Source organism: Leptinotarsa decemlineata, unplaced genomic scaffold, assembly GCF_025532065.1.
Source record: "Leptinotarsa decemlineata unplaced genomic scaffold, Ldec_3_MD MMD2_tig00078422_RagTag_RagTag, whole genome shotgun sequence".
Lineage (NCBI taxonomy): Eukaryota > Metazoa > Arthropoda > Insecta > Coleoptera > Chrysomelidae > Leptinotarsa > Leptinotarsa decemlineata.
In genome coordinates this window covers 20829791-20857403 of record NW_027412747.1, presented here as the reverse complement: position 1 = coordinate 20857403, position 27613 = coordinate 20829791, and the positions used below count along the sequence as shown (strand labels likewise).

Sequence of the window (27613 nt, the reverse complement as noted above, 5' to 3'; positions counted from 1 at the left end):
AACAGTACCTCGTTTTATATGTTTTACAATTGTTTTTTCAAAATCGAGTGAAAACGATAGTCATGACGTCACTGACATTTATATGAACTTGGCAACACCGCAAAACTTATTCATATTGCATAATTTTTTTCTTCTTCCTGTGTTGTTGTTGTTCTAACTGCGTGCGATATTGCCAACTTGATTTTTAGGGAGATTTGATGGTCGTTAGTTCCGAAATTAAGAAACAATTCATATTACGTTACAAAAACTTTAATAAAGTTAGAGTTTTGTTGAAGAGATATTTGACATAGTGATATTAATTAAATAACTATATTGTATATTCATTCATGTACTTTTCCTGCTTTACAAAAATGATATACATTTTGAAACTGGTTTGAAAAGAGGGGTAGTGAGTGACATAATAGTCATTTTTGAAACTTCGATTTTTGTTTGAAATGGAAAAATTTGAGTGTTATTTCCTGGTAATGAATATTTTTTTTATAGAACTTACAAATAATAATGATTTCATTTCTTTTTTTTTTTGAAAGTGTAAAGGTCTATTATAAACGGACTTTGGTTCAACTCTTTCAAGCAGTCTCACGTGGAAAACCACCATATCGTAAATTTTTGAACATTTCTATTTTCTGGAACACCGCAGAAAGTTGTAGCAAAAAAAATATAGCAAAATTGATAATAGAATCAAGTAGGATTTACCTATATAGCTGGAAACCAGGTTACGAAACTTGCGATGATTGCCTTTAATTTCTGGCAAGTCCACTACATGAAGCATTAAAAGATATTTTAATTAAAGACCCAGGGAAGATCATCCTACTAATACTATAAACCCTCATCATATACTAGAACTTTACTGAAAAAAACCAGCGGAATTTGTCTTTGTTTTACAAAAATATATTTGAAAAATGCCAACAGTGATCATAACGATTTAAATTACCCAAAATTTGTTTGGGAAGCGATTTTCCATTCTCAAAAAAAACGTTATACAAGCTGGTCCAAAAGTCAACATTATCTTTTCGAGAGCTAAGAGGTAATCTCCCAGAGGGATCTCACATAGGGCCCATTTCATTTTAACTTTTCATCAACAATATTTCAAATGATGTGAAACGGTATTTTCAATGGTCAAATAATCGGCCCATGCTTGAATTTTCAGATGCCAATTCTTTCTTAGTCTATGGCCTTCTTGGTCTCGGGATATAAACCTACTAGATTGAGAAATGATGTATCATAACCAATTCAGTTTGAAAAAGCACCTGATACGTTAACAAAAGTTTCTTGTTGATATAGTGATGATCACAAAGAGCTTCTTTTGTATGAAAATAGCAATATATTTTATCAAGCAACAAATTTGATCCCTCAGTTCGAAATAAGCACCTGGTATCTCATTAGTTTTTTTCAGTTAAAAACGGTGACACTTCAACAAATGTCTTCTGTTAAAATAGTGATGATCACAAAGACCTTCTGTTGCAAGAAAATAACAACCCTTTTCATCTTGCAACAAGCAATTTTTTCACTTGCCTAGATATTCTGTGATTTATTCAGTCTAGAATAAGCACCTGATATCTCAATTTTTTTTTCAGTTAAAAACGGTGACACTTCAACAAATGTCTTCTGTTAAAATAGTGATGATCACAAAGAGCTTCTGTTGCAAGAAAATAGCAATCCTTTTCATCTTGCAACAAGCAATTTGTTCACTTGCCTAGATATTCTGTGATTTATTCAGTCTAGAATAAGCACCTGATATCTCTTTTTTTTTCAGTTAAAAACGGTGACACTTCAACAAATGTCTTCTGTTAAAATAGTGATGATCACAAAGAACTTCTGTTGCAAGAAAATAGCAATGCTTTTCATCTTGCAACAAGCAATTTGTTCACTTGCCTAGATATTCTTGTGATTTATTCAGTCTAGAATAAGCATCCGGTATTTCAGTTAAAAATGGTGACACTTCAACAAATGTCTTCTGATAAAATAGTAATGATCATAAAGAGCTTGTGTTGCACTTGACTAGATATTCTACGACTTATTCAGTTTGAAATAAGCACCTGATATTTCAACAAATGTTTTCAGTTAAAAATGGTGACACTTCAACAAATGTTTTTGTTAAAACGAATAGGGATGATCACAAACAACTTCTTTTGTATGAATATAGCAATATATTTTATCTTGCAATAAGCAATATGATCGCTTGCTTATATATTTTGTGTATTTGACATTTTAACAAATATTTTATATCAAAATAGTGATGGTCACCAACCCCATCTTTTGTATGGAAATATTTTTTATATCGTAGCAAGCAATAACAACACTTGCCTCATTATTCTGTCATTTATTCAGGTGATGAAGTCAGAGAGCTCCTCAATTCAAAAATAAATTGAGCAATATTTTGTCTCTCTTTATACAAAAAAAGGTGGTGTTCTAGTAGGTTTCAAGAAAACTGGTCAACTTGTGAAAAAATACTGTTGACTTTTGGAATACTCCTTACATCAAACATAAGAGGGAAATTATCGTTATTCCGAAGGAAGTACACTTGTAACCCCTTGTGAAGTTATCGCTCTAAAAGTTTTTGTTTCATGTCGATTCAGTTTGTAAGGTCATTATTAACTAGAAAGTTACTCTTCAATCAAAGAAACAGTTGAAGGTTGAACCCTATAAAGTTAAAACAATTAAGTCATACGGCAGTTCTGAGATTAAAAACATTCTTTTAACAGTATTAGAAAGACTCAAAAGTTTGATAATGAATTAAGACTCTTCTTTCATTTTACAATAGTTTTTTTCAAGTAACAATGTTTAAATCAGATGGATTTAGAAAGAGTTGATATTAGAAACCATCCTCTTAAATTAACCTGAGTTTGATTTGAAGAAAACTTTTATTTTGAAATCAAATGGCTACTGAATAAATACTCACGTGATGGAATCTTCTTAAACACAGTCTGTGACATGAACTTTTGGAATCTTTGGGCATAAAAACTAGGTCTATGTACAGAGACGGTATCCTGTGACAAGAAAAATCATATTCATTACGTTAAAATTAACGACAATGAATATTCTACTTACCCCATCGTGGATCATCGATTTCCAAGTATGTTCTAATTTTTTCTTCAGTCTATAACTCTGCAAAATGTCTATAATTCCTATAAACAATAGCAGACGCTCACCTCTTTCATTTCGAGCTGGAATTCCTCCAGGTCTGGAAAAATATATCTCCTTTAAATAATGGTTTCGACTCTTTGTGTCTGAGGTAATTTCTTCAATTCTTTAGCAACACTAAAATATGATGTACGCTTTTGTCTATTATTCAAATCTTTGACAAAAATTTGCCAGTTGACATCGTACATGTATGTCACTTCATGAACAAGTGGTTATAGAGAGGACTACATTTCTTTATTAGACCACATCAAAAAAAAATTACCACTTTTGGCGCAAGATATATAATGGCTTTCATGAAAATAAGTTGGTAGATAATTTCACAAACAAAAAATTGAAGGTACGAAATACATCCACAAGTGATAATTAGAAAATGGAAATGAGACTTAAAGTGGAGGTTAGGTTAGAAAAAAATGTTAGTTCTCTTTTCCTGAAGATGTTTTTCCTGGAGCATCTCTGAGAAACCTATATACATTCATAACTTTTTTAGTCGACTCTTTGGAGATGATATTTACCGGTCATATGTCAATTTTAAGAGTTCTAGCCACAGATATTTCATGCAAAAATCGGCTGCATAGTTCCTTTTTTTTTACCGCTAATGAGTTGCTCTTCATCACTCCAGAGTCAAAGTGATGCATCATTGATATGAATTAGAAATAATGTAGGGCCCATAAGTGATCCTTGAAAACCTCCATGTCTAACAACCGTTGGATATGATTGGATTGAGTTGAAATATTTCTCAAATCATCTCATAATGATTACATCCTTGGTTCCAAGTGATTGATAAGTATGTGAGTTAGGTTGGAGAGTTCTAAATGGAAATAAAACTGAAAGTAGAGGTTAAGTTTTGTTTTTCATGGAACATCTCCCAGAAAGTTATGTATTTTCTTGACTCTCTAAGAAATTTACTCTATCAATTTTAAGGGTGCCAGCCACAAATATTCAATGCACAAATCGGCTGGACGATTTTATCTGTTTTTACCGCCACCGCGTTGCTCTCTCCTACACTAAAGCAAATTCAAATCCAAGATAGAGTGGATATAAACATTGACCTGCCCTACGCACGTGATATTGAAAATCCCAAGAATTGGCCAGGGTCGTATTCAGAATCAACATCTTGTTGATCGCAAATGCTATATCATACTTAGGAAAACTTTTTTATAATAACGAGTGAAATGCACAAGTTTTGCAGGTTAACGGGCAAAATGCAGATACGTGTAATATAAAAAGATTTTCATTGGATTTTTCACAGCGCACTCAAGCATTATATGAAAAGAGACGTAATTATTTCTTTATTGATAATTTTTATTTTATGTAAAATCAAAAGGAATATTATTCAACTGGATGAATTTGTCTCTTCATCAGTAGTGTCATCCTCACCAATCTGAATTATCAGTGGCTCGATTTGTGCCTCTATTATGTTATCAAGCTTTCACATCTTTGTCTTGACTTCCGATATCACATGCCGAACACACTTCTCCCATTTCTCTGCTGTGAATCTTTTCAAAGCTTATCAAAAAGTACTTTGAGATCCGCAAATTTGACCGTGGTGTTATGCTGAGCTGCAAAATTCTTCACATCTGCCCATATTAACTCGATGGGATTTAGCTCGCAGTGGTATGGAGGCAGGCGAAGGACAATTTTGTTTTGGCCTGTTGCCATCTCATCGACTATATATTTTTGGTATTCAAGCTTGCGCTCCTTGACAATTTTTAGTAGCCGTACTCTTAGCATTGAGTCTTCAATGCTAATATTCTTTGATCGCAGCCAATTTTGGATTTCAACATTCTTTGAAGACGTTGTCGGAATCTTTTCTAACCGTCGCGAATGATAAGGTGCATTGCCCATTACAATCACAGCATTATCCTCTAGATGGGGTAGAACTTTGGAAAACCACTGTTCGAAAGATTTACCGTTTATTTCTTCGTGATAATCTCCAGTTTTCTTCGACTCGAAACACCACAGCCCTTCAGCAACAAACCCATTCTCATTGCCAATGTGACAAATAATAAGCCGTTTTCCTTTACCTGAAATTATTGAGAGGTATGTAAGTAAATGAAACAAATACGAGGGTTACTTTTTATATATTGAGATTGAGGCAGGTCTTAATATAAATATAAGTTTACCTGATGGATTTGTTAATCCGGTGGATAGTCCATCTAGAAAGGCCCTCCTAGATGAGGTCACAGTTTCATCGACCCATACTTTAGGGGTAGTATGACCAGCATTAACCCAGGTTTCATCCATGTAATAAATTGTTCTCTATTGTTCCCTATAATATTTAATTTTGGTCAAATACTCTCTCCTCCATAACACAATTTCCTCTCAAAATTCAAATGTTTCAATACTTGGAATGTTGAATGTTGGAATGTTGACCGCTTAAAACTTGGCAATAAAACATCTTCATTTATTTCTGTGAGTACTTTGTCTATCGTGGGTATTTCATTTCTAAAAAAGTACTCATGCACTTTCCTCCTGATTGCAAGTTTATCAGCATAATCTATTGATTTTATAATGGTTTGACGATTCTGATTTGTATTGGGTTTGGAAAATGTATAATTTTGTTTATATTCCCGTAAAACATTGTAAATCGAAGCACAACACACTCGAATTTTATCGTAAACTTTCGATACGACTTCGTCGACAGTCGATGTCTCAATTTCTTCCATCTCTTTCTTGAACACATTTAAAATCACTTCTTTCATCTCAACACTCAAATGTCTTTTTTTGGATCGTTTCCTAGCTGGACTCAGAGGATAGCTCACAGTGTCAACAGCAGTGTCTGTACTGGACATCTTGGAAAACAATTTTAAACAATATACTATAACGCACACCACACAAATACGCAAACGACTGATTACAACCCTGTGCTGGTACCGAACTTGTACCAAGAAGGCGAATTCACCAATAAACGCTGCCCTTTCCATCTGACACTGGGCGATCACGTGAATATCACGCTTCGGTTTTGTTTTGTTTTACTCTATCTTGGATTTGGATAGACTTTAGAGGTAAACTGGTGAATCATTGATATGAATTAGAAATAATTTGGGATCCATAAATGATCCTTGAGGAACTCCATGTCTAACAGTCATTGTATATGATTGGATTGAGTAGAAATATACATACTGATGATCTGATGAATGAGATTTTAACAAATGTTGTCTGTCTGAAGCAAAAATGTATACTAACAGTTTCTGTAATAATAGAGTATAGAGCAGTATATTTATTTAATGAAAAATGCATTCATTCAGTAACACAATAGGACAAAAGTCATTTCAACGATGATTATTCGTGTACACGTTTTCCCAAAAAATGTAAATTTTTCTTAAGAATTAGGTTATGTCATTTAACTTACGGTGTATCATCATCCTCGTCGATGGGTTCCGACTCTGCCTGTATACTTTCCATGGCTGTAGAATGGGCCACCAGTCTCTGTCTGTTTATTGATTTACTCCTGTTCAATATGGCTGCCGCGCCTATTCTGTCTTCTTTTTCTCTCTCCCTTTCTTCTGTAAGCATAGCTGCACTCATATCTCCTGCTTCTCCTTCTTCGGGTAGTTTCTCCAATTGGGTTTGAGATTTCATCTCCTGCGAGAACATTTTTATAGAATGCAATCATTATTCATACAATAATAAATGTCAAAATTAAGTTTCTGAGAGTTTCTAACACATAAGTGGAAAAACAGAAAAATTACCAATAATTTTTTCATTTTTGCTAAAAGCTTTGAAAAGGTTATTTTACTCCAATTCATTAATTCTTGTGCCTTTCCAATTCTATAGTGAATGAATATTTCTCTATACAGGGTGTAACTAAATAAGTGTAAAACATTTAAGGAGGTGATTCCTCATTGAAAAAAAAGATAGGATCATTCATATAAAGAAATTTCATTGGAGCATCCCTTGTTAAGATACAGCTCCTTAAAGGGGGTACAAAAAATTTGTATAACAATTTTTTTCACAAGCACTAAAAAAGTTATAATATTGAAATTAAACTGACGTTTTGTACTACCAAATAGACACTTAGCCAGAAATTTGTTTGGTTTACCCCATGGTTGTAAGGGGTGGAAAACGCAACCCCTAAAATTTATTTTCAATATAACTTTTTGTCTCATTATTGGTTTACCATTTAAAAATTTATTTCCGATAGCCTGTTTCATTCTAAACAAAAAATGTCTCTTGGGTTTTTTGCCCAAAATAAACCAGTTCGCAGCAAAAAGTTATTTTAGGAACAACTACAGAGATACATCGTCATAAATGCGAAAATACGAAACTAATCTATCTAGTAGGTCGCTATTAGCGATAGTAATACCAATTGTGTGTTGTTGTTCTGTTCTTAATTTGTTACTTATATAATTCACTTGTTATTAAAATGGCATACACAAATGAGGGGAATGGGTTAAAAGCTTCTAGAAGATATGCTGAAATGTATCCTCAACGGCAGCATCCTTCACATAGAATATTTGCTCAACTTCATCAACGATTACGAGAATATGGTTCATTCGACAAAAGAACCCAGGATTGTGGTCGCCATCGAGAAGTACGAACACCACAGCTTGAGGAAGCAGTACTTAATTTGATTGAAGAACAACCTACTACCAGTACTAGAAAGATTGATTTCCAGCTAAATGTTGATCATATGACGGTATTACGAATTTTAAAGTAACAACTCTTATACCCTTACCATCTGTAACGAGTACAGGCACTGTTACCGCAAGACTTTCCGAACCGTCTTGAATTTTGCAATTGAATGCTGGAAATGATTAGAACGAATTGTGACTTTCTGAAGACGATAGAATTCACAGACGAATGTAGTTTTTCTCGGGATAAGATTATTAATTTTTATAATTACCACATATGGGCTGATGAAAACCCTCACGCTATTGTCGAAACTAACCATCAAGAACAGTTTTCTCTTAACGTGTGGCTCGGAGTTATTGGGGATGATTTAATTGGGCCTCATTTTCTACCTCCTCGATTAAATGGTGAGGCATACGTTCAATTTTTAAGAGAAGTGCATCCAGTACTGCTGGAGGAAGTTCCTTTGGGCGTCAGAAGGAATATGTTTTTGATGCATGATGGGGCCCCCGCCCATTTTAGTCAAATAGCACGTCAGCATTTAACTGAAACATATGCAAATCAGTGGATAGGTCTAGGAGGACCACAGAACTGGCCCGCTCGATCCCCGGATCTCAATCCTCTCGATTTCTCTATTTGGGGTCATTTACAGCATTTGGTTTATCGTACTCCTGTTCGCGAAGTAGAGAACTTATGAAACCGCATTATCGATGCGTGCAGGGTAATCAGAGAGACTCCAGGAATATTTGAACGAATACGTGGCTCAATGCGCCGACGCGACGTCTAGACGCATGCGTAATGTCTGAAGGTAGACATATTGAACATTTACGATGATTTCTACATGTTGTGTGTTTTGTTATTAATAAATTAGTTTTGTTTATTACCCTTTAATCGTTTAATGCAGGTACTAGCTACAAAATAACAATAAATCCAGTTCGCATTTATGACGTATCTCTGTAGTTGTTCGTAAAATAATTTTTTGCTGCGAACTGGTTTATTTTGGGCAAAAAACCCAAATGACATTTTTTGTTTAGAATGAAACAGGCTATCGGAAATAAATTTTTGAATGGTAAACAAATAATAAGACAAAAAGTTACATTGAAAATAAATTTTAGGGATTGCGTTTTCCACCCCTTACAACCTTGGGGTAAACCAAATAAACTACTGGGTGTCTTTTTGGTAGTACAAAACGTCAGGTTAATTTCAATATTGTAACTTTTTCAGTGCTTGTGAAAAAAATTGTTATACAAATTTTATGTACCCCCTTCAAGGGGCTGTATCTTAACAAGGGATGCTCCCATGAAGTTTTTTATATGAAAAATCCTACCTTTTTTTCGATGAGGAATCACCTCCTTAAATGTTTTACACTTATTCAGTTACACCCTGTATACACATTTTATGGTAAACAAGTGAATATTTTTACTATATTATACAAGGGCAAGTACCACTAGAGACATCTATTGTTTTTCAAGTATCCCAGAAAATTACTGGATAATATGAAAATTATGCTAACAAACTGAAATAATTACCGATTTTTCTTTTTGTGCTTGATCCAAATTGTGAATAGCTAAAAGCAAGCTGTAATCCATTATTTTAAAACTCTCTAATACTCTACAATCCCTCTGAATCGTCTTGACTAGCGCGTTATAAGTATCTGCTTCCATAAAAATGCCTTCTGGATGGTGTTCCATAAAATCTAAATCTTTGTAAGTTGGCGAACGTTTCTGCCGTTCCGCCTTTGAGGCCTAAAAACCAAAATTACCGCTCATCAAATTTCCTTTCAAAAGTTGTCGCACTAATATTTTTTGTCTCGACAGAAGTCGTATAATGATTGTGGCAATGATATTTACCTTTCGCTTGTAAGTGCTTCCTTTCAGGTCATATTTCTGATGCATAGTAATGTTACTAGGTAATAAATTATTCATAACAACCAGTCTTACATTTTTACTATTACACTGATAACAATAGAGTCCGAAAAACTTTGGTAATAATGTCCTAGGGTTTTGATTCAGGTTCATGTAATAACCTAAAAATTAAAAGTATTAGCAAATTTAGACATCCGATTAGATATCACATTGCGGATGGAACATAGCGAGACCTTCATAAGCTTTTGGTTTAACAGACAAACCTGCTAATAACTTTTGTAGAAACTCTCCCTCCTTGTGCTGTACAGTCTTGATGATGAACTCATCATCACTGGTAACATAAAATATAGAACCACTAGCGCCAGGATTTGACAATTCCGTCAACCTTGCGTTGCACAGCGACATCTATAAATGATAATTAAGAAACTTATTTCAAAGCTACAAAGTATGTCTCATATTTCTTAAATTGTCTAAAATTGTATACAGGCTTTTACTTTTTTGAATTTGAATAACCGATTGTGGAGTATCAATTGTAGACCAGGGAAAATAATAACTTGTAATTTTGCAACCAAAAGAAGCCTGTGAGTGATTGGTTGGATCAGACATATTTGAGAAACAACAGAAGTATTCACACTTCCAAACAAGCGTTATTGCAGCATATCAAAGAAAATAAATTTTAATATATGCGTTTGAGTGCCTCTGTATCTATACTTATTAGTTTAATTTATTTATTTATTTTTTGTGACATTCATGTACTTCTCATTTTTAATTTGAAGTCCACTAGATACTCGTTAGGACAACAAGAGGATTGTTCCGAATTCTTGGGGTTCTTGTTGAATACTCTTCGTGAGCAAAACATTAGCAAAATCAATACTCCTAACCGCTCTGGACTGAATGATTCCGTACAGGTGATGACCGACTGTATGGTCAAACATGCGCCAAACTACCTGACTGTTATAAGGAAACAAGTATAGCTGAGGCACCAGTCAATCTAATAATAACACTGATGATTTTCGAACAAGACTCAACCTCTAACGGAAGCAAGAAACGCTTGGTCAAAGACAGACTGCAGGTTTTTTCGGGTTTTCCTGCAGCTGAAAAAGCAAATGCGCCACTGGAATCAATGAAGTCGCCCCGGAGCGCCAATTTATTTTTATTGTTGTTTTTATTTTATTTTTATCGTTGTTTTAATAAAATGTTTAAATTCAAATTATTCAACTTTCATAAATCATTGATTTTATCATGTTGACTTTGTAAAATAACTATATATTATCATTAATTCATTATTATCTACTTTTTACTTACTCCCACATTATGTATTAAATTTTTATTGAACGTTTGTAAATTAGGGTACCCTAAATAAATAAATACTACTACATATACATGGGTTTGAAGATAACAGAAAATCTCAAATGGAATAAGCATATTGATACGATTTTTTTTTCGGAATCAACTGCTAGGTTATTAGCCGCATTGATACGATTTGTAAAAAGATATCCTCAATATCTTATTGTGTTCAACAACTACGCTGGAATGTACATAGATCATTCTTATTAATATACTACCATGCATACTCTCATTGCAACATTTCCTATGGTATTATAGCTTGGAGAGCATCTAGTGATTGTTCCAGAATACTCAAAATTCAAAAAAGAACCCTAAGGTATATAGCAGGAGTTACTAGAACGACAAGTTGCAAACTCATCTTCCAAAATCTCAGAATATTGAATGTTACAAGTATATACATTTATGAGATATTAAATTATGTACCTAAAATCGCACATAACCAGTTTTCCTACTCTTAAGGGTAATAAGAACTATAATACTAGACATTCCCTACCGTTGGAAATGCCTACACACAAATTAGTTATATCTGAATCATATCCCAGGCTTATGGCCATTAAATTGTACAATAAAATTCCAAGTACAATAAAAAATCTGGTTCTAAAACAGTATAACTATTAAATCAAAGAGTTGCTCCTGGATAAATCCTATTCTTCTCTCAAAGAATATATGGATGATAACTTATGACCCTGTACATTTGTAACATTTTAGGAAAATTTTAATAACGATGCTGTTACATAAATAACAGATTATTTTTGGTTTTGACTTTTATATAGTATGTACATGTCCAACATTTTAGTCCGATTTTAATAACGATGCTGTTTCATAAATAGCAGATTATTTTGGGTTTTGACTATTATTATTACATTACTATTATATTACATTATATGTCAATTGTATATTGTGCCTCTAAGTACACGGAGTTTGTATTTTCAATTTTATATTTGTACACGTTTTGACATACTCAATGGCATCTATAGATGATCCAACTAAATACATATTATTATTATCCAGGCATGTCGGTTGGTAGGCGTGGTTCGTAGAAACGGCCTGCACGATCACCGGATTTGACTCTTGTCGATTTTTTCCTCGGGGATATTTCAAATCGAAAGTTTACATTTTGAAGTCTGGGACAATATTGAAACTTAGAGACAGAATTACTATAATTTAAATATTTGCATAACAAAATAACTGAAAGAGGGATTTCCGTGTAATAAAACATTTATGATCAAAAGTAGTTGTTTCAAATGGATTTTTTCTCCCGGTTTATATCTTTAAGGAACTTAGGTACATCATCTATACATCTTTGTGCTAAGTTTTTTGATATATAATTTTTTTTTCATTCCTCCTTTTTGGATTTCCTCCGCCCTTCTATGATTCTGAGAATCGCAGCTAATTCATTTATGTTTCACAGATTAGACTATCAAATATTAAAAACTAGTAAAAACATTGTCAATGAAATCTTCAACATCACAGATGATGGGTCCACTAAAATGAGAATAAAAAACCTGTTGTATAATTTTTTTATTTCAGTGTGAAGAAAATTCAGATGCTTACCAAAAAATCATCAGGCTGAATACCAAACAGATCTCTAAAATATCTAAAAGCAATCGGTGCGTAATTCTTAAACTTAAATTCGGAAAAATGATGGGCTGGTGTGTGATTGGAACCTTCACTTGGAAAATTTGTTGTTTCTACCGTCATGAAATCTTGCATGAGAAGATCTCTTTCGGGTTTCGACGCCAAGCCTCCAACTGCGTGCTGTATACCTGAAATAGAATATATATCCGTATTCAACAGTTCAATTGAAAAGTCACTCTCCTCACAAATGAAAGCAGTCAGACTCTATTATATGTAGGGTTATGCTGGAATTTACATTGGACCCACCTTATATTTCTTTGGCACACAGATTAGAATAAAGAGAATTGAAGGGTTTTCTTCTATGTTTTTACAAACGACCATTAGATATAAGTTGGCAATACTGAAATGTGGCATCACAAATATTGATGAAACTCGTCTGCTACATCAGAAAAAAGGTTTGCAATTGGTGTGCTGAATTTTATCATGGCCACGCATCTTTTTTTATTAAAAATATAACAACAGAGTACAGTTCAACAACAACAAATATAAAATATGTTGTTATTCTCCCTTATCAGCAAAAATGCTGGTCTGGGGATTCACAAACATTCAACATGACAAGTGAAACACGAACACTAGAATACCACTACAAAGCTCATAGTAGTAACGTATCAGACATGTGCCCCGGGGCTCAAATGTTATTTTAAACTATTTACGAATGAACTATAGCCCGGCAACTCACGTATATGGACAGGTAATTCATTGAAGACTTTTACAGCCTGTGCCGAAAGATTGTATAATCCTTTGTTCGTTCTTACCATGCTCAGGTGTAAGTCATTTCTACCCCCTGTATAATACTGATAAAACTGGTGGTAGACTAGTAGATCGTTGTTGCTTTTGGGTCTTCTGTTTTTTATTTTATATATGTTCTTGCATGGCTCAAGTTTAAGTAGATATTTGATTGGGTGTAGTTCAATCTATGAGAATAGATCATTTGTGTGGGTTCGAAATGGAATTTGAAATAAAATTTTCATTAATATTACTGGAGTTTTTTCCCAACACCAAATCGTTATTTTTAACACCTCGACACGTGTTTAGGTCACCAAGTGATCATCTTCAAAGTGGAATATTAAAACTGCTTTAACAGTTGTAAACAGTTTTAATCTTCCTCTTTGAAGATGATCACTTGGTGATCGAAACACGTGTCGAGGTGTTAAAAATAACGATTTGGTGTTGGGAAAAAACTCCAGTAATATTCATTACTACACCAAAGGTTCCAAACAGTGCATCTTAAATTTTCATTGATTTATTTTGTGGCGTTTGATTTTTTTTAAATTAGTAATGCCGCAATTATCCTATATGATTAACAGATACCTAAGATTCGCCAAAATATATGCATTATAAACAATGCATATCATTGAAGATGATCACTAAAGTCTATCCAAATCCAAGATAGAGTAAAACAAAACCGAAGCGTGATGTTCACGTGATCGCCCAGTGTCAGATGGAAAGGGCAGCGTTCATTGGTGAATTCGCCTTCTTGGTACGAGTTCGGTACCAGCACAGGGTTGTAATCAGTCGTTTGCGTGTTTGTGTGGCGTGCGTTATAGTATATTGTTTAAAATTGTTTTCCAAGATGTCCAGTACAGACACTGCTGATGATACTGTGAGCTATCCTCTGAGTCCAGCCAGGAAACGATCCAAAAAAAGACATTTGAGTGTTGAGATGAAAGAAGTGATTTTAAATGTGTTCAAGAAAGAGATGGAAGAAATTGAGACATCGACTGTCGACGAAGTCGTATCGAGAGTTTCCGATAAAATTGGAGTGTGTTGCGCTTCGATTTACAATGTTTTACGGGAATATAAACAAAATCCTACATTTTCCTAACCCAATACAAATCAGAATCGTCAAACCATTATAAAATCAATAGATGATGCTGATAAACATGCAATCAGGAGGAAAGTGCATGAGTACTTTTTCAGAAATGAAATACCCACGATAGATAAAGTACTCACAGAAATAAATGAAGATGTTTTATTGCCAAGTTTCAAGCGGTCAACATTCCATAAAGTATTGAAACATTTGAATTTTGTATGGCAAAAACGAGGGCGCAATAGTTTATTATTGGATAGAGAGGAAATTGTGTTATGGAGGAGAGAGTATTTGACCCAAATTAAATATTATAGGGAACAACAGAGAACAATTTATTATGTGGATGAAACCTGGGTTAATGCTGGTCATACTACCTCTAAAGTATGGGTCGATGAAACTGTGACCTCATCTAGGAGGGCCTTTCTAGATGGACTATGCACCGTATTAACAAATCCATCAGGTAAACTTATATTTATATTAAGACCTGCCTCAATCTCAATATATAAAAAGTAACCCTCGTATTTGTTTTATTTACTTACATACCTATTCATAATTTCAGGTAAAGGAAAACGGCTTATTATTTGTCACATCGGCAATGAAAATAGGTTTGTTGCTGAAGGGCTGTGGTGGTTCGAGTCGAAGAAAACTGGAGATTATCACGAAGAAATGAACGGTGAATCTTTCGAACAGTGGTTTTCCAAAGTTCTACCCCATCTGGAGGATAATGCTGTGATTGTAGTGGACAATGCACCTTATCATTCGCGACGGTTAGAAAAAATTCCGACAACGTCTTCAAAAAAGGTTGAAATCCAAAATTGGCTGCGATCAATGAATATTAGCTTTGAAGACTCAATGCTAAGAGTACAGCTACTAAAAATTGTCAAGGAGCGCAAACTTGAATACCAAAAATATATAGTCGATGAGATTGCAGCAGGCCAAAACAAAATTGTCCTTCGCCTGCTTCCATACCACTGCGAGCTCAATCCCATCGAGTTAATATGGGCGGATGTGAAGAATTTTGTAGCTCAGCATAACACCATGTTCAAATTTGCAGATCTCAAAGTACTTTTTGATGAGGCTTTGAAAAGAGTCACAGCGGAGAAATGGGAGAAGTGTGTTCGGCATGTGATATCAGAAGTCGAGACAAGGATGTGGAAGCTTGATAACATAATAGAGGCACAAATCGAGCCACTGATAATAAAGATTGGTGAGGATGACACTACTGATGAAGAGGCAAATTCATCCAGTTGAATAATTTTGATTAATATTCCTTTTGATTTTACATAAAATAAAAATTATCAATAAATAAATAATTACGTCTCTTTTCATATAATGCTTGAGTGCGCTGTGAAAAATCCAATGAAAATCTTTTTATATTACACATATTATCTGCATTTTTCCCGTTAAACTGCAAAACTTGTGTATTTCACTCTTTATTATAAAAAAGTTTTCCTAAGTATGATATAGCATTTGCGATCAACAAGATGTTGGTTCTGAATACGACCCTGGCCAATTCTTGGGATTTTCAATATCACGTGCGTAGGGCATGTCAATGTTTACATCCACTCTATCTTGGATTTGAATTTGCTTTAGTAATATTTAATAAGTCATCTCAAAAATAATTGTATTCACAAAGTTATATTGCATTTACTTACCCAACTGAATTGATCCCATGATTTGGGTGGATTGGATTTTCTTGTAAGTGATTTCACCTCCCACACCCACTCGTCGATGACCAATTTTTTTCTCACGCTCTGTTTTTGGTTTTGCATCATTTGTGATCGTTTTTTCGTGGATCTGTAAGCAATAAGATAACTTCATTTTCTAACTGATCCAATGAACATGCAGTGGAATTATCATAGGTAAGATAACAATAACAATAATAATTATTGCAAGACGATATTTGCCGTGGAACTTTCAATCCCTGGCGAAACGAACATCGTTCGTAAAGAGAAGGAAAAACGGATAAAATATAGAGATTTTCTCTTCGAACTCCGCAGACTCTATCCAGACCATTCTGTCAAGATGGTTGTTCGAGATTATTGGAGTCCTTGGTGGAACGATGCCCTCTCCACTCTTGAATCTCAAAATCATACCGGTTTGCCACACTAAGGCGAAAATCTTAGCCGGACAAATGCAGAGGGCAGTGACACTTGGCTCATAGTGCTTGCTCAGGGCACATGATTATTGGTTGGGATTGCTTTGGTTCAGATTATATCTTTCTGAATGCCGGCAGGTTTTATTGAAATAAAAATGAAATTCAGTGAAGTGAGGTGTTTCCCAAGGTTCAGTTTTGGATAGCATTCTTTTCCTGATATTTATCAGCTACTTGATATGTGCCTCCCTTGTTGGGAGGCCCTATTATAGTGTGGACGAATTCTACCAAGGCTCTATCGAGTAATTGGCATGTAGCTTTGTGTAAACAAATTATTGAAACCAACACGAAATGGCTATCAATGTTCATTATGTAGCATTATATATTTACATTTACCTAATATTCATAAATTCATGTACTTATATTTGTATCTGTTCAGCTGGACTTAATATTGTTCTGTCCATATACTCTGCTCTTGTCTCTAAGCAATATATTATAGTTTATATTTGTTAATTGTCACATATACATGTTTTACTTTACTAGACTTTGCCAATAAGATGTTCATGTATTGGGTAATAAAGCATAATTTGATTTGATATGCAAACGTAGTGATAAATTCACCATTTTCGCAGAATATATATTTCAATTATCCGCCTCCAATCTATAACCATCAGCTAGATGTAAGGGGAAAATATAAGAAAGGAAAAACTTAAAAAAAAAGGCAAAAATAAGCTAATCAATTACAATCTTTTCAGTCTTTTGAAATGATTCCGAAGAGGTATTGAAAATTTTTGGGAAAGAAAGTTTTTGGCTCTATAATATTCCATCTTGATACAAAAAAATGTGTGTATCAAGATGTAGTAGTGCCAAAAACTTTCTTTCCCAAAAATTAATCACTCCTAAAAATATAACCATTTCAATTTAAATAATTAAAAAGTTCTAAATCTACATTATATGTGTTTGCAAGTCTCAAAATTGTACCTATAGATTCATTCTGGCCATTCTGGTATGATAAAAAGGTATTTAGAAGATTTCTTTATTTCATGTATGATAAAAAAGAACTTCGAAATTTTCTGTATGTATGATAAAAGGGTACTTGGAAAATTTCTGAATTTCTTGTATAAAAGGGTACTTTAAGATTTCTGCATTTCTTGTATGTTAAAAGGGTACTTTGAAATTTCTGTATGTTTTGTATGATAAAAGGGTACTTTGAAATTTATGTATTTCTTGTATGATATAGGGTACTTTGAAAATTTCGCCATTTCTTGTATGATAAAAGGGTACTTTAAGATTTCTGTATTTCTTGTATGATAAAAAGGTACTTTGACAACTTCTGTATTTCTTTGAAGATATATGTATTTCTTGCTCCGGATTCACACTTGCAGTTATAAGTTCAACAAGTTCCGGGGAGTTAATACTACCATTGATAATTTCGCGAATTACTGTAAGATCTGATTCTAAACTTCTATGAGCCAGAGTATTCAAGGTAAGAATGTCCAATATAGTTTTATAGTTATATTCAACAATAGGATATCCTAGTTTGTATGCAAAGTACCTTAAAAATTTGTTTTGAAAACTTTTAGGCATATCATTATATGAGGGATACCAAATTGTTGGGATGTATTAGATTATTGATCTAACGATTTTCAAGAAAGAGAGAGATAATTACTTTGCAGATCTAAGCACAAATATAAGAAAAAGCTAGTAATGGTGTGACACCCATCTCCGTGAGAAATGATACACACACGATAAAGAATTCAATAATTAGTTCACTAATGTCATATTCAATTCGGGAGATCAAATTCTTATATCAGGCTTCAAAAATATTGTTTAAGATATCTCTTTCGATATTGCAAAGAGATAGTCTGTAAAAACTGTACCTAGTTTTTTACATAATCATTCCATGATTTAGAATCACTGTCAGGTTCTAATATTTCACAATCATTAAAAAACAACATATTCTAATTATGTTTACGATTTTATCTGATGCCAATTAAAGCACTTGACATTATTTTTTATATATACACACGTATGTTTGTAAAAAATATTTATATGATGATTTACTAGTCAGAACAAATTCATACTGGAAGTACAGGCGTCATTTGTTCAATTCGATATCAAACACTGTGTATTTACTCGAACAATTATCAGCTGAAAATTGAATTGTGAACAATAGAAATTGTCGTCGATTGGACTGATTTATTAGCGTGTGGTACAAGGTGGGTAACATATGTCTCAGAATTTCAAAACAATAAAAATGATTTATAAACTTCTACCACGAATGTATTTCGAAAAAAGAAAACTTATTCGAATCAGTTATTCTTTTGAGTAAGTTCTTTGAACTGAAGTTAGATGCAGATTTGAAATTTTACAACCAAAACCGAAACAGCCCAAAAAATTTACCAGGCATTTGACAATGATAGTGTTAATGAACGCACTGTTCGAGATTGGTTTATGAAATTTCGTTTCGGGGATTTTAGCCTCGCTTAGCCAGTTTTTGATCAAATTAAATCAAATCAAAATATACTTTATTGTCCGAAGATTTACATCTTATTGATAAAGTTCAAGAAATACAATGTAGATATAGAAAAAGTTTTTAAAAAGTATAAATATAGATATAAAAAAAAGTTCCAAAAATGTATAAATGTAAATATTAAAAAAAAGTTCTAAAAATGTATAGATAAAACACCACCATGTATAAAGTGATAGACAAAGAAACAAATTGTTAATTTATTGTTAAAAGGATTCGCTAAAATACCAAACTATAACAGGGTCTATCAACAAGTAGGTTATTCACCACCTTTTTGAAATGAATGTTGCTTAGATATGCAGATCTCATTTCTAATAATAAATGATTGAACAACTTACCACCATTATAGTATATGGAATCCTTGATTAAATTCGAAGTTGGCATGGGAAGTCTAAATGTATAATTGCTATTATGAGTAGCATAAGGAGTAGAGGTAAAGTTGAACTTCGATTTATGCTTATAAATAAGGCAAACCATCTCTAGGATAAAAAGTGCAATGACTGTTAAAATTTTATTGGCAGTGAACAAGTTCCTGCACGATTCTCTGGGTTTTACTTTACAGAGACATCTTAGTGCTCTCTTCAGTAATATCAATGCAGAAGAGAGAAGGGATGAGTTGCCTGCTCCCCAAGAAGGTATTCCATAATGTAGTCGAGATTCAATAAGTGCATGGTAAATGGCCCAACTCATTTGAAACCACTCTAACTGCATAACATCCGGAGATCTTACTCCTGAGTTGTTTAAGGTGTTCATCAAATTTCAGCCTATCATCAATGAGTACACCCAGAAATTATGTGTTTAATTCATTTTGTAATATAGCAGCGTCTATTGTAATTTCATCAACAAACATTTGAATGACATTTGCATTGTACCAGCTCTTCACCTTCTTCAAGTCGGATGATATTATTTTATTTAGCTCCACTGAGTTTTTTTCATTCCAAATATGTCAGATATGTCAATCATAGAGATGTCATTCATATATAGCAGAAATAGAATAGGGCCAACACAGAACCCTGTGGTAAACCAGATTCAATGGCTTTTTTCTCCGAGAGTTCTGTTGTCCTTCTTCAAGTCGGATGATATTATTTTATTTAGCTCCACTGAGTTTTTTTCATTCCAAATATGTCAGATATGTCAATCATAGAGATGTCATTCATATATAGCAGAAATAGAATAGGGCCTAACACAGAAACCTGTGGTAAACCAGATTCAATTGCCCTGTTCTCCGAGAGTTCCGTTGTCCTCACCATTTGACTCCGACCTGAAAGGTACGATTCGAACCCAGTGTTCGTTACACCTCTACATCCATATTTCTTAAGTTTTTTTAGTAAAATTTTATGATTGACACAATCACACGCCTTTGAAATATCGCAAAAAATTTTGGCTGCTACTTCACCAGCATTCAATTCAGAGTGAATTTCATATAAAAAAGAGAAGATAGCATCATTTGTTTCTTTTTCCGCCTGAAACCCAAATTGGTTTTTGGTTTGAAACGTATTGGAAACGTCAAAAAGCCCAATAGTAATTGACACGTATCGAACTCTGTTCTTCTGTGCTGTTGTGCAGCCAAAATGATCCTTTTTTTGATCGGATAGTCACGTTTTATGAAAAGTGGATCCTCTATGACAACAAGAGACGTTTAGGACAGTGGTTGGAAACCGATGAGCCCCCAGACACATCCCAAAGGCGAAAACCCACCAAATTGCATCTCTTCAAGCACTTTGATAACTTTCTCACCGGTAGAACCTTCGCCAATCAGAACCAGGCAAAAACGGCCTTCGTCGACTTCATCGAATCCCGACCATACAATTTTCATGCTGTCGGAAGTAATAGACTTGTGTTACGTTAGTAAAAGTGCACTGATTCAAATGACGCTTATTTCGAATGAATTGAATAAGTATTTACTGATATATTGCAGTTTAAAGTAGACTCATACAAATGGACAAAACTTTTGGAACAATGTAATACTCGTATAACCCTACTCAACATATCTACCATTTTCGATCTTCTCATAATCTTAAAACTGCCATTACCATCTAACCTCAACCACGATGGAAAATGACATTATACATAATGGTTCATATTACATAATCACTTATCACTTTAAACAATGGAATTGAATAACTTGAAAATCAGGAAAACTCTCATTACCAGCTCAATATACAGCATTAAGGAATTATACAACTTGAAACCTAATGATGTTCATTTGTGCTGTGTCTGGCAAAACTGCTATTGTCATTGTTTTTACTGTTAGAAGTCATTACGAAGAAATCCTTAGTGGAAATTTCTGCTAACAGTTTAGACATTTTATCATGAATACAATGTTTACAATATGTATGTTGTAGTTATTTTTAGTCATTTCTTAGGAAAGTTGATCAAATTCTAATTTGAACAGGTTTTAATTGTGTTCCATATATACAGAAAAAGCACTATTCATAACATATAATATAAAATATTGTTCAGGAGGATTTGGGTTTCCAGTTGAGGTTTGAAAAAAGAAGTATTTATAATTCAACTTCCTCGATTTTTGTATAGTAATTTTCAATATTTTCCTACTGACGTACATTCTTATCCATCATGTTTTTCACTGTCATTCAAGTAGATTTGAACAAACTCGAATATAATGCATTTCATTTGGTGAACCAAGGTCATCTGTTGTTGTTATTATCAGTCGATTTTTTTCTCATAAAAAGGAAGTATATGGGCACGGCTTCCTGTAACTTTTCGATAAAATGTTTGAACTTGGTTCCAAGAGATAGCAAATTTCCACTGACAATTATTCATGACAAAGACATAAACATATTTGCACAAAATTTGGTGCAAATTTTTTATCAATTTTTTTTCGATAGCATAAATCGCCTGTCACTAAGAAACTAAACATGCTAAACAGCTGAAACTGTGGACATATGTTCGCGATGAGGGTACCAACATTGAAAAAAAATCGTTAATCAAATTTACGTAGCCCGCGAAATTTGAACAATTACCTTATTTTTAAACGTATATATTCTAGGAAAGTACCATTAATAACAAAAACCTATGTATATGTATAATTTTTTTGAATAGATATAAATTCCATTCTTTCTTAGATTTCATTCAATATAATTGGCAGTAAACTATTCTTTCACATTATTTATAAAGTCGTCAATAATTGGTAAGCGGTTGTAACTCCACTCAATATTCACTTCTATTGCCAATTCTATGACAATGACAGCAAAACTAACAATAATTATCACTTATGCCCTGATTATAAATATTGTTCCAGCATTAAAATTAGATTCTACCCACTTAATCAAACTGATGTATTGATAAATTGATAATGTTAAGATATGAATAATGTACATAATTAATGGCTAATGAATATGAAAATTTATGCTGCACTCTTCAATGATGGTTAAAAGCGTCAATGAATGTTATCTTTATAGAGTGAGGACGCAATTAAAGGCCAGATAAGAAAAATGATTAAATGAAGGAGCCAGGCGGTTACTTTATTTGATGATGTAAAATAGTTACATGCTAAATTTAAATGAACCCTGCATAATACATACGAATGTCAAGCACACAACTGGTACTGCACAACCACATTTCTCTCAACAAAATAATTTGCCAAATATTGTGATACATTTCATTAAAACATTTAACAAATTACTGATAGCCTTTCACGAACCATTTCCTATTCCTCTTTTGATTATTTTATTTAATTTCCAATAAGATTCAAGGCTTACAAGCTACTTTAATCTTATCTACAGTTCCAAGGTCCTCCAATTTATAATTAATATTATTCACACTAAGTTATATCAATAAAAGAGCGAGGAAGAAAATAATATTCGGAACTTTTAGTCCATTTCAAATTTCAAAAAGTTAGACTTGTCCGATTTATTTATTTGTCATCACTCCTCAAATAAATATTATTGAGGCGATGGTGTTAATACTAAAATAGTCCTTGTTGGAGAAATATGTTGAAGATATATTTTCATTGGAGTGGTGCAGGGCTCAGTATAAAGACCTGTTTTCTTTATAATTAACATAAAAATAAAACTCACATTTCTAACAAGTGAAAACAATCTTTCAAAAAAACTGTGGAAAAAAGTTATTTACCAGGTTTATCCCACTTCAATAAACATAGGACATTGACATACTGTGGTGAATCCTCTAACAATATTGCTAGTTTTTTGTAAAGAACAAATTTGGTTGTGGGTTTCCGGACAAAAAAAAATTGAAGCAAATTTGTTAAAAACGATAAAGACAAAACTATAGTGTTAGATAGATCAGATGTATATGAGTTGACTTTTGGTTCTCACCCAAAACTTTATATTGGCCAAACGGGGAGAAGCTTTTCCCAAAGATAAAAAGAACATATTACATGTTTCTCCACATTTGCAAACCACCTTGTGCCAGAGAAGCATGAGTTCAACTACGACTATGAAATATCACATCTTTTGGAGTGATTAGAAATAATAGATTTGAAAATTCTGAGAATTTACTGAATGACAAAGTGAAATTGAATTCTTCTCCTCTTCTGAATCTGTTTTCTAATGTCGAAATTGGTAACTGGTTTATTACATCTTCATTTAACAAGTTGGTAAAGTTTTCTTTAATCATCTATATATTTTCAATTAGTTTTCACCTAAACCATATATAAATCTGGTGATGAGTCTGATATTACAAGCTACGGAGCAATCTGTATCTTAAATAGCATTCCCAAAGTCTTATATTTCCTTATTACTCAACACCTAACACTATTCTTAGACCCATTACTTCGTAATCAACAATTTGAATTTTGTCCAGGGAAGTCTTCTGAGCTTAATCTTCTTGTCTGTGCAGATTATCTCTCTAACGTCTTGGACGTACGTGACCAAGTTCATTCCATTTACACAGATTTTCCAAGGCGCTTGATGAAGTCAACCATACTCGATTAATGCAAAAACTCAAAAATATGGGAATTTGTGGCAAACCCCTATCTTGGATACGAAGTCATCTCTAATCGGATTTAAATCTTCTGGAAGTTTATTACTGTCCCGTGTGACCCAAAGATTCCATTTGTGACCATTGCTGTACAATGTTTTAATGGACGACATTTGAACTGCTTTTCTAATGGAGAATTCCTGTGCTTAGCAGATGATTTAAAAGTTTACCAAAAAATCGATCCACGAGATGGCTGTGTTGAACTCCAGAGTAAACCGAACCAACTTTCTGCAAAGTGTTTTGTCAATGGTATGGGACCTAATACACGTAAATGCCATTCCATAATTTTTAGCAGCATGATTAGCCTTCAGCATTCTCTTAATAAATCAAGTCCCACTCAATAATGTTATGGAATAAAAATATTAGGTTTACTCCTGGACAACATACTTGAATACATATCCTCCGTATGGAACCCATCATATGCAAGCCACATCAATATGCAAAAACAATTTCAATGAAAATTTCTAAAATTGGTTGCGCTTAAATCCTGAAAGACCCCTGAGGACTACGTATAAAAATATCCACAGTTATATTCTCTCACCGATATCCAAACACTCCATAACAGAAGGGACGATAAAGACTTGAATATATTCTTTAATGAGATGAATAATTTTATATTAAATCATCTCGAGTACTCTACAAAGTTCTACTCTAAGAACTCTGTTTCATATAATTTAGATTTAGATCACCGAATCTGCAGAAAATTTTGATAGGTAGTTGTTTATTGATTAGCACTATAAAATAAATCACACATATGCAATGAATTTTTCTCACAGTGACACTCAATAAGTGTACAACTTGAAATATAAATTGTATTGTATAATATTCATCTGACTGTTTACATTTTTATTCATTTATATTCCCATTTATTGACTTATTGTGTCATCATATAAGATCATGAAGGACAAATTATGCAATATTTATTTACACAAATCATCTGAAAGAACAATTCGTTTAGGCTAATCTCAACTCCCAAGACTGAAGGTTAATGGACTGACACCTATCAGAAAAGAATTACTTCGCCAGCTAACACCACGAAGAGCGATGGATTATATCTGACAGGTGTCAGTCGATGATTTCTGATAATTGAAAATCGAATTCCTTCAGAGTATCATCTATTGTGGCAGTTGTATTGCTAACAGCATATGCAGTTGTATTGCCAACAGCATATGCAGGAATAACTTCTAACTAACATTTTATCATCGTGGTATCCTTAAGTGTGCATACAACTAAAACCTGCATCTGAACAATCAGCATCTGTACTTAACTCACTGGTTCTATATAAATACTTTTTGTTATTTCATCATAAATAAATCAATATCATACTTACATCTTGCAAACTTGTATTTGGCAAAGAATTGTCATCCCCATCTGAAAAACAACAATAAAATAATTAAATTGGACAACTATGACATTATGTTTTAGAGGGTTAAGGGGGTTGCTAAGTTAGCAGCAAGGTTTGGTTTCATTTACTCTAGAAAAAATACATTAAGGTTCTGAGAAACAAACTTGTTGAAGAAGCAAGACGAAAAAGAAATTTATGAAATCCTTGTCAATCATAGATTACATACTCGTTTGAAAATACTGTCTCAGGATGAGAGATAGGTAAGTTGGACACGAACAATTATGAAGAAAATTATGTAAAATGCGATTAGATTTTTTTCTACAAAGAACCAAATAATTCAATCTTAATGCTATATTTTTTTCCACTTCTACCCTTACTGTTCTATTCTGAAAAAACATTTTTTTCCACACCAGGCCAACGGCGTTGTTTCTCAACGCACATATCGGTAACCAAGTTGGTATCATCAGGAAATGACTAAAACTCTGATGATGCCAACTTGGTTATTGAAACACTCATCAAAAGACAGTGCTTTTGTTCTGATGCGGAAAAAGTGTTTTAATTTTATGCCAAAGATTCCATTTCTACATTAAGTACTGTTATTTTACTTGATGATATTCACTTTGCAGAAAAATATGTAAACATAACAATTTCAAGTTATACATGTTTGCAATGAAATACTGGCTGATTTTCAATATGGTCTACTTGTTTGAAATTACCCATGAATCATCTGGTTTGGGACGTACTTTGTTACTGAAAATGAAGGCCAGCAGAGGGTCATTTATTACAGAATGACATCCCAAAAGTTTTTCTCAAAGGAGGAAATATGTTTCAGAAAATTCATCAAGCTCAAAAAATGTATGATCTATGATCTAAAAAATGTACTTCTCAACATCACTAATGGACAAAAGAAATTATGATCAAACAGGTAATTAGGTTTTAATGAGTTCTGCTGTCAGAATTGTTGTCCACACACCCATTACAAATAACTCACCATTGAATTGTTGCAAAATGAAAACGAGGAAGTAGGACTAGGTCATGAAAAATTAGTAATGGGGTTTCCAGGAAGGACACAGGTAATTTCAGCAAAATCAGCGTAAAATAAATATTTTTCTGAATAACAAATCCTCGAGTTACAAAAATATGAATCTCTCAATTACCTTCAATTTCTTCTGTGTCTGCTGACTCACGGTAGGACGAGATCTCCTTTGAGTTGTTCATATTTGTCATCAGTTTTGTATCCACAGTTGGTATAGTTTCGATAGTATCACCAGAAGCCATTTCACAGTTAGCTGTCGCTAATCTAATTTAAAAATCACACACTGACTTCGCCAATGCAGAACACCAAACACACCATATTAACATTATTTATCCTCTACATGGGAAACATGTAAAATTTCTCTGCATTCCACACCTTTCCTACGACCTTTGACATGTCAATATTGACTTGACTTGACGGAACTGCCAACAGTCAAAAATATGCATTTTTCGGAAATACATTTGATCGAAGACCATTACCGCAAGGTGACGTTGCAAAACTAAGGGATAGAAGAAAAACTTGTTTCTGGTGTAACAAAAACCATAGAATATCTCATTTTCACTTGAAACTCCTCTTCATAAAGAGATATCCGCCAAAAAAAAACATTAATGGGAAATGCTTAGAAAGCATTCAGACAAATTGAAGAATTCTAAGTGAACGTACGTGATAGTCGGTAAAGAATTATGAATGCAAACTGTTTTTCAAATAATGAACTGAATTTATGCATGAAATGAATTTATATTTTACAGGTTTTATCTTATTTTTTTGGAGCTCATTATACAACATAACATACATATTCCCCGATTAATAAAAAGAAAGCTATATTTCAAATAGATTTTCAAGAAATTAAAATAGCATATCCTTTTACAGAATCCTGCGATATGTATTAATTAATGAACGTGCTGACCGAAAATTAATAAAAACAGATGTCGCTCACAATTATTCATCATCAGCCATTGTCATCAGCTTAGCTACTTTTCAGTAACAAAATTCGACAATAGATGTCGAGAGTTGCAAAGATTTAATAGATTTCTATGACAGTTAAAACAGAGTACTGCTCACTAGATGTCGACAGTTCATAAAAGAATAGAACAACGGCCCTATTCTTGAATCACTCGCCGTTCGCTGAACGCTTCCATAGATTTACATTATGAGAACTTTCTTAACGTGAACTATTAAGTGAAACACATTTGATCTATGAATCAGCCATCAGTATGCATGCCTGGATCTTTCTTTACGTTATTAGATAAGAATACAAGATTTCGTTTTGTG

At 33.4% G+C, this 27613-nt stretch overlaps 1 protein-coding gene across 20 annotated transcripts in view; it reads right to left on the bottom strand.

Moving 5' to 3' along the window:
• PIP5K59B (Phosphatidylinositol 4-phosphate 5-kinase 59B) overlaps window positions 1-26755 on the bottom strand; it is a 59267-nt gene extending 32512 nt beyond the window's left edge. For 10 of the 20 annotated variants that reach the window (XM_074186385.1, XM_074186394.1, XM_074186388.1 and 7 more), the window contains exons 1-11: window positions 26463-26755; window positions 25291-25331; window positions 16029-16170; window positions 12480-12691; window positions 9842-9983; window positions 9564-9739; window positions 9243-9458; window positions 6494-6726; window positions 3049-3181; window positions 2900-2987; window positions 694-756 (exon numbers count right to left, since the gene is read on the bottom strand). In XM_074186385.1, the coding sequence (XP_074042486.1) occupies window positions 694-756; window positions 2900-2987; window positions 3049-3181; window positions 6494-6726; window positions 9243-9458; window positions 9564-9739; window positions 9842-9983; window positions 12480-12691; window positions 16029-16170; window positions 25291-25331; window positions 26463-26583 (1567 nt within the window). In that variant the 5' untranslated portion in view covers window positions 26584-26755. Of the gene's footprint in view, window positions 1-693; window positions 757-2899; window positions 2988-3048; window positions 3182-6493; window positions 6727-9242; window positions 9459-9563; window positions 9740-9841; window positions 9984-12479; window positions 12692-16028; window positions 16171-18348; window positions 18474-22543; window positions 22664-25290; window positions 25332-26462 lie in introns of those variants that run through there. The other 10 variants (XM_074186397.1, XM_074186398.1, XM_074186400.1 and 7 more) reach the window with 5 other exon arrangements.
• Window positions 26756-27613: the final 858 nt, after the last annotated feature.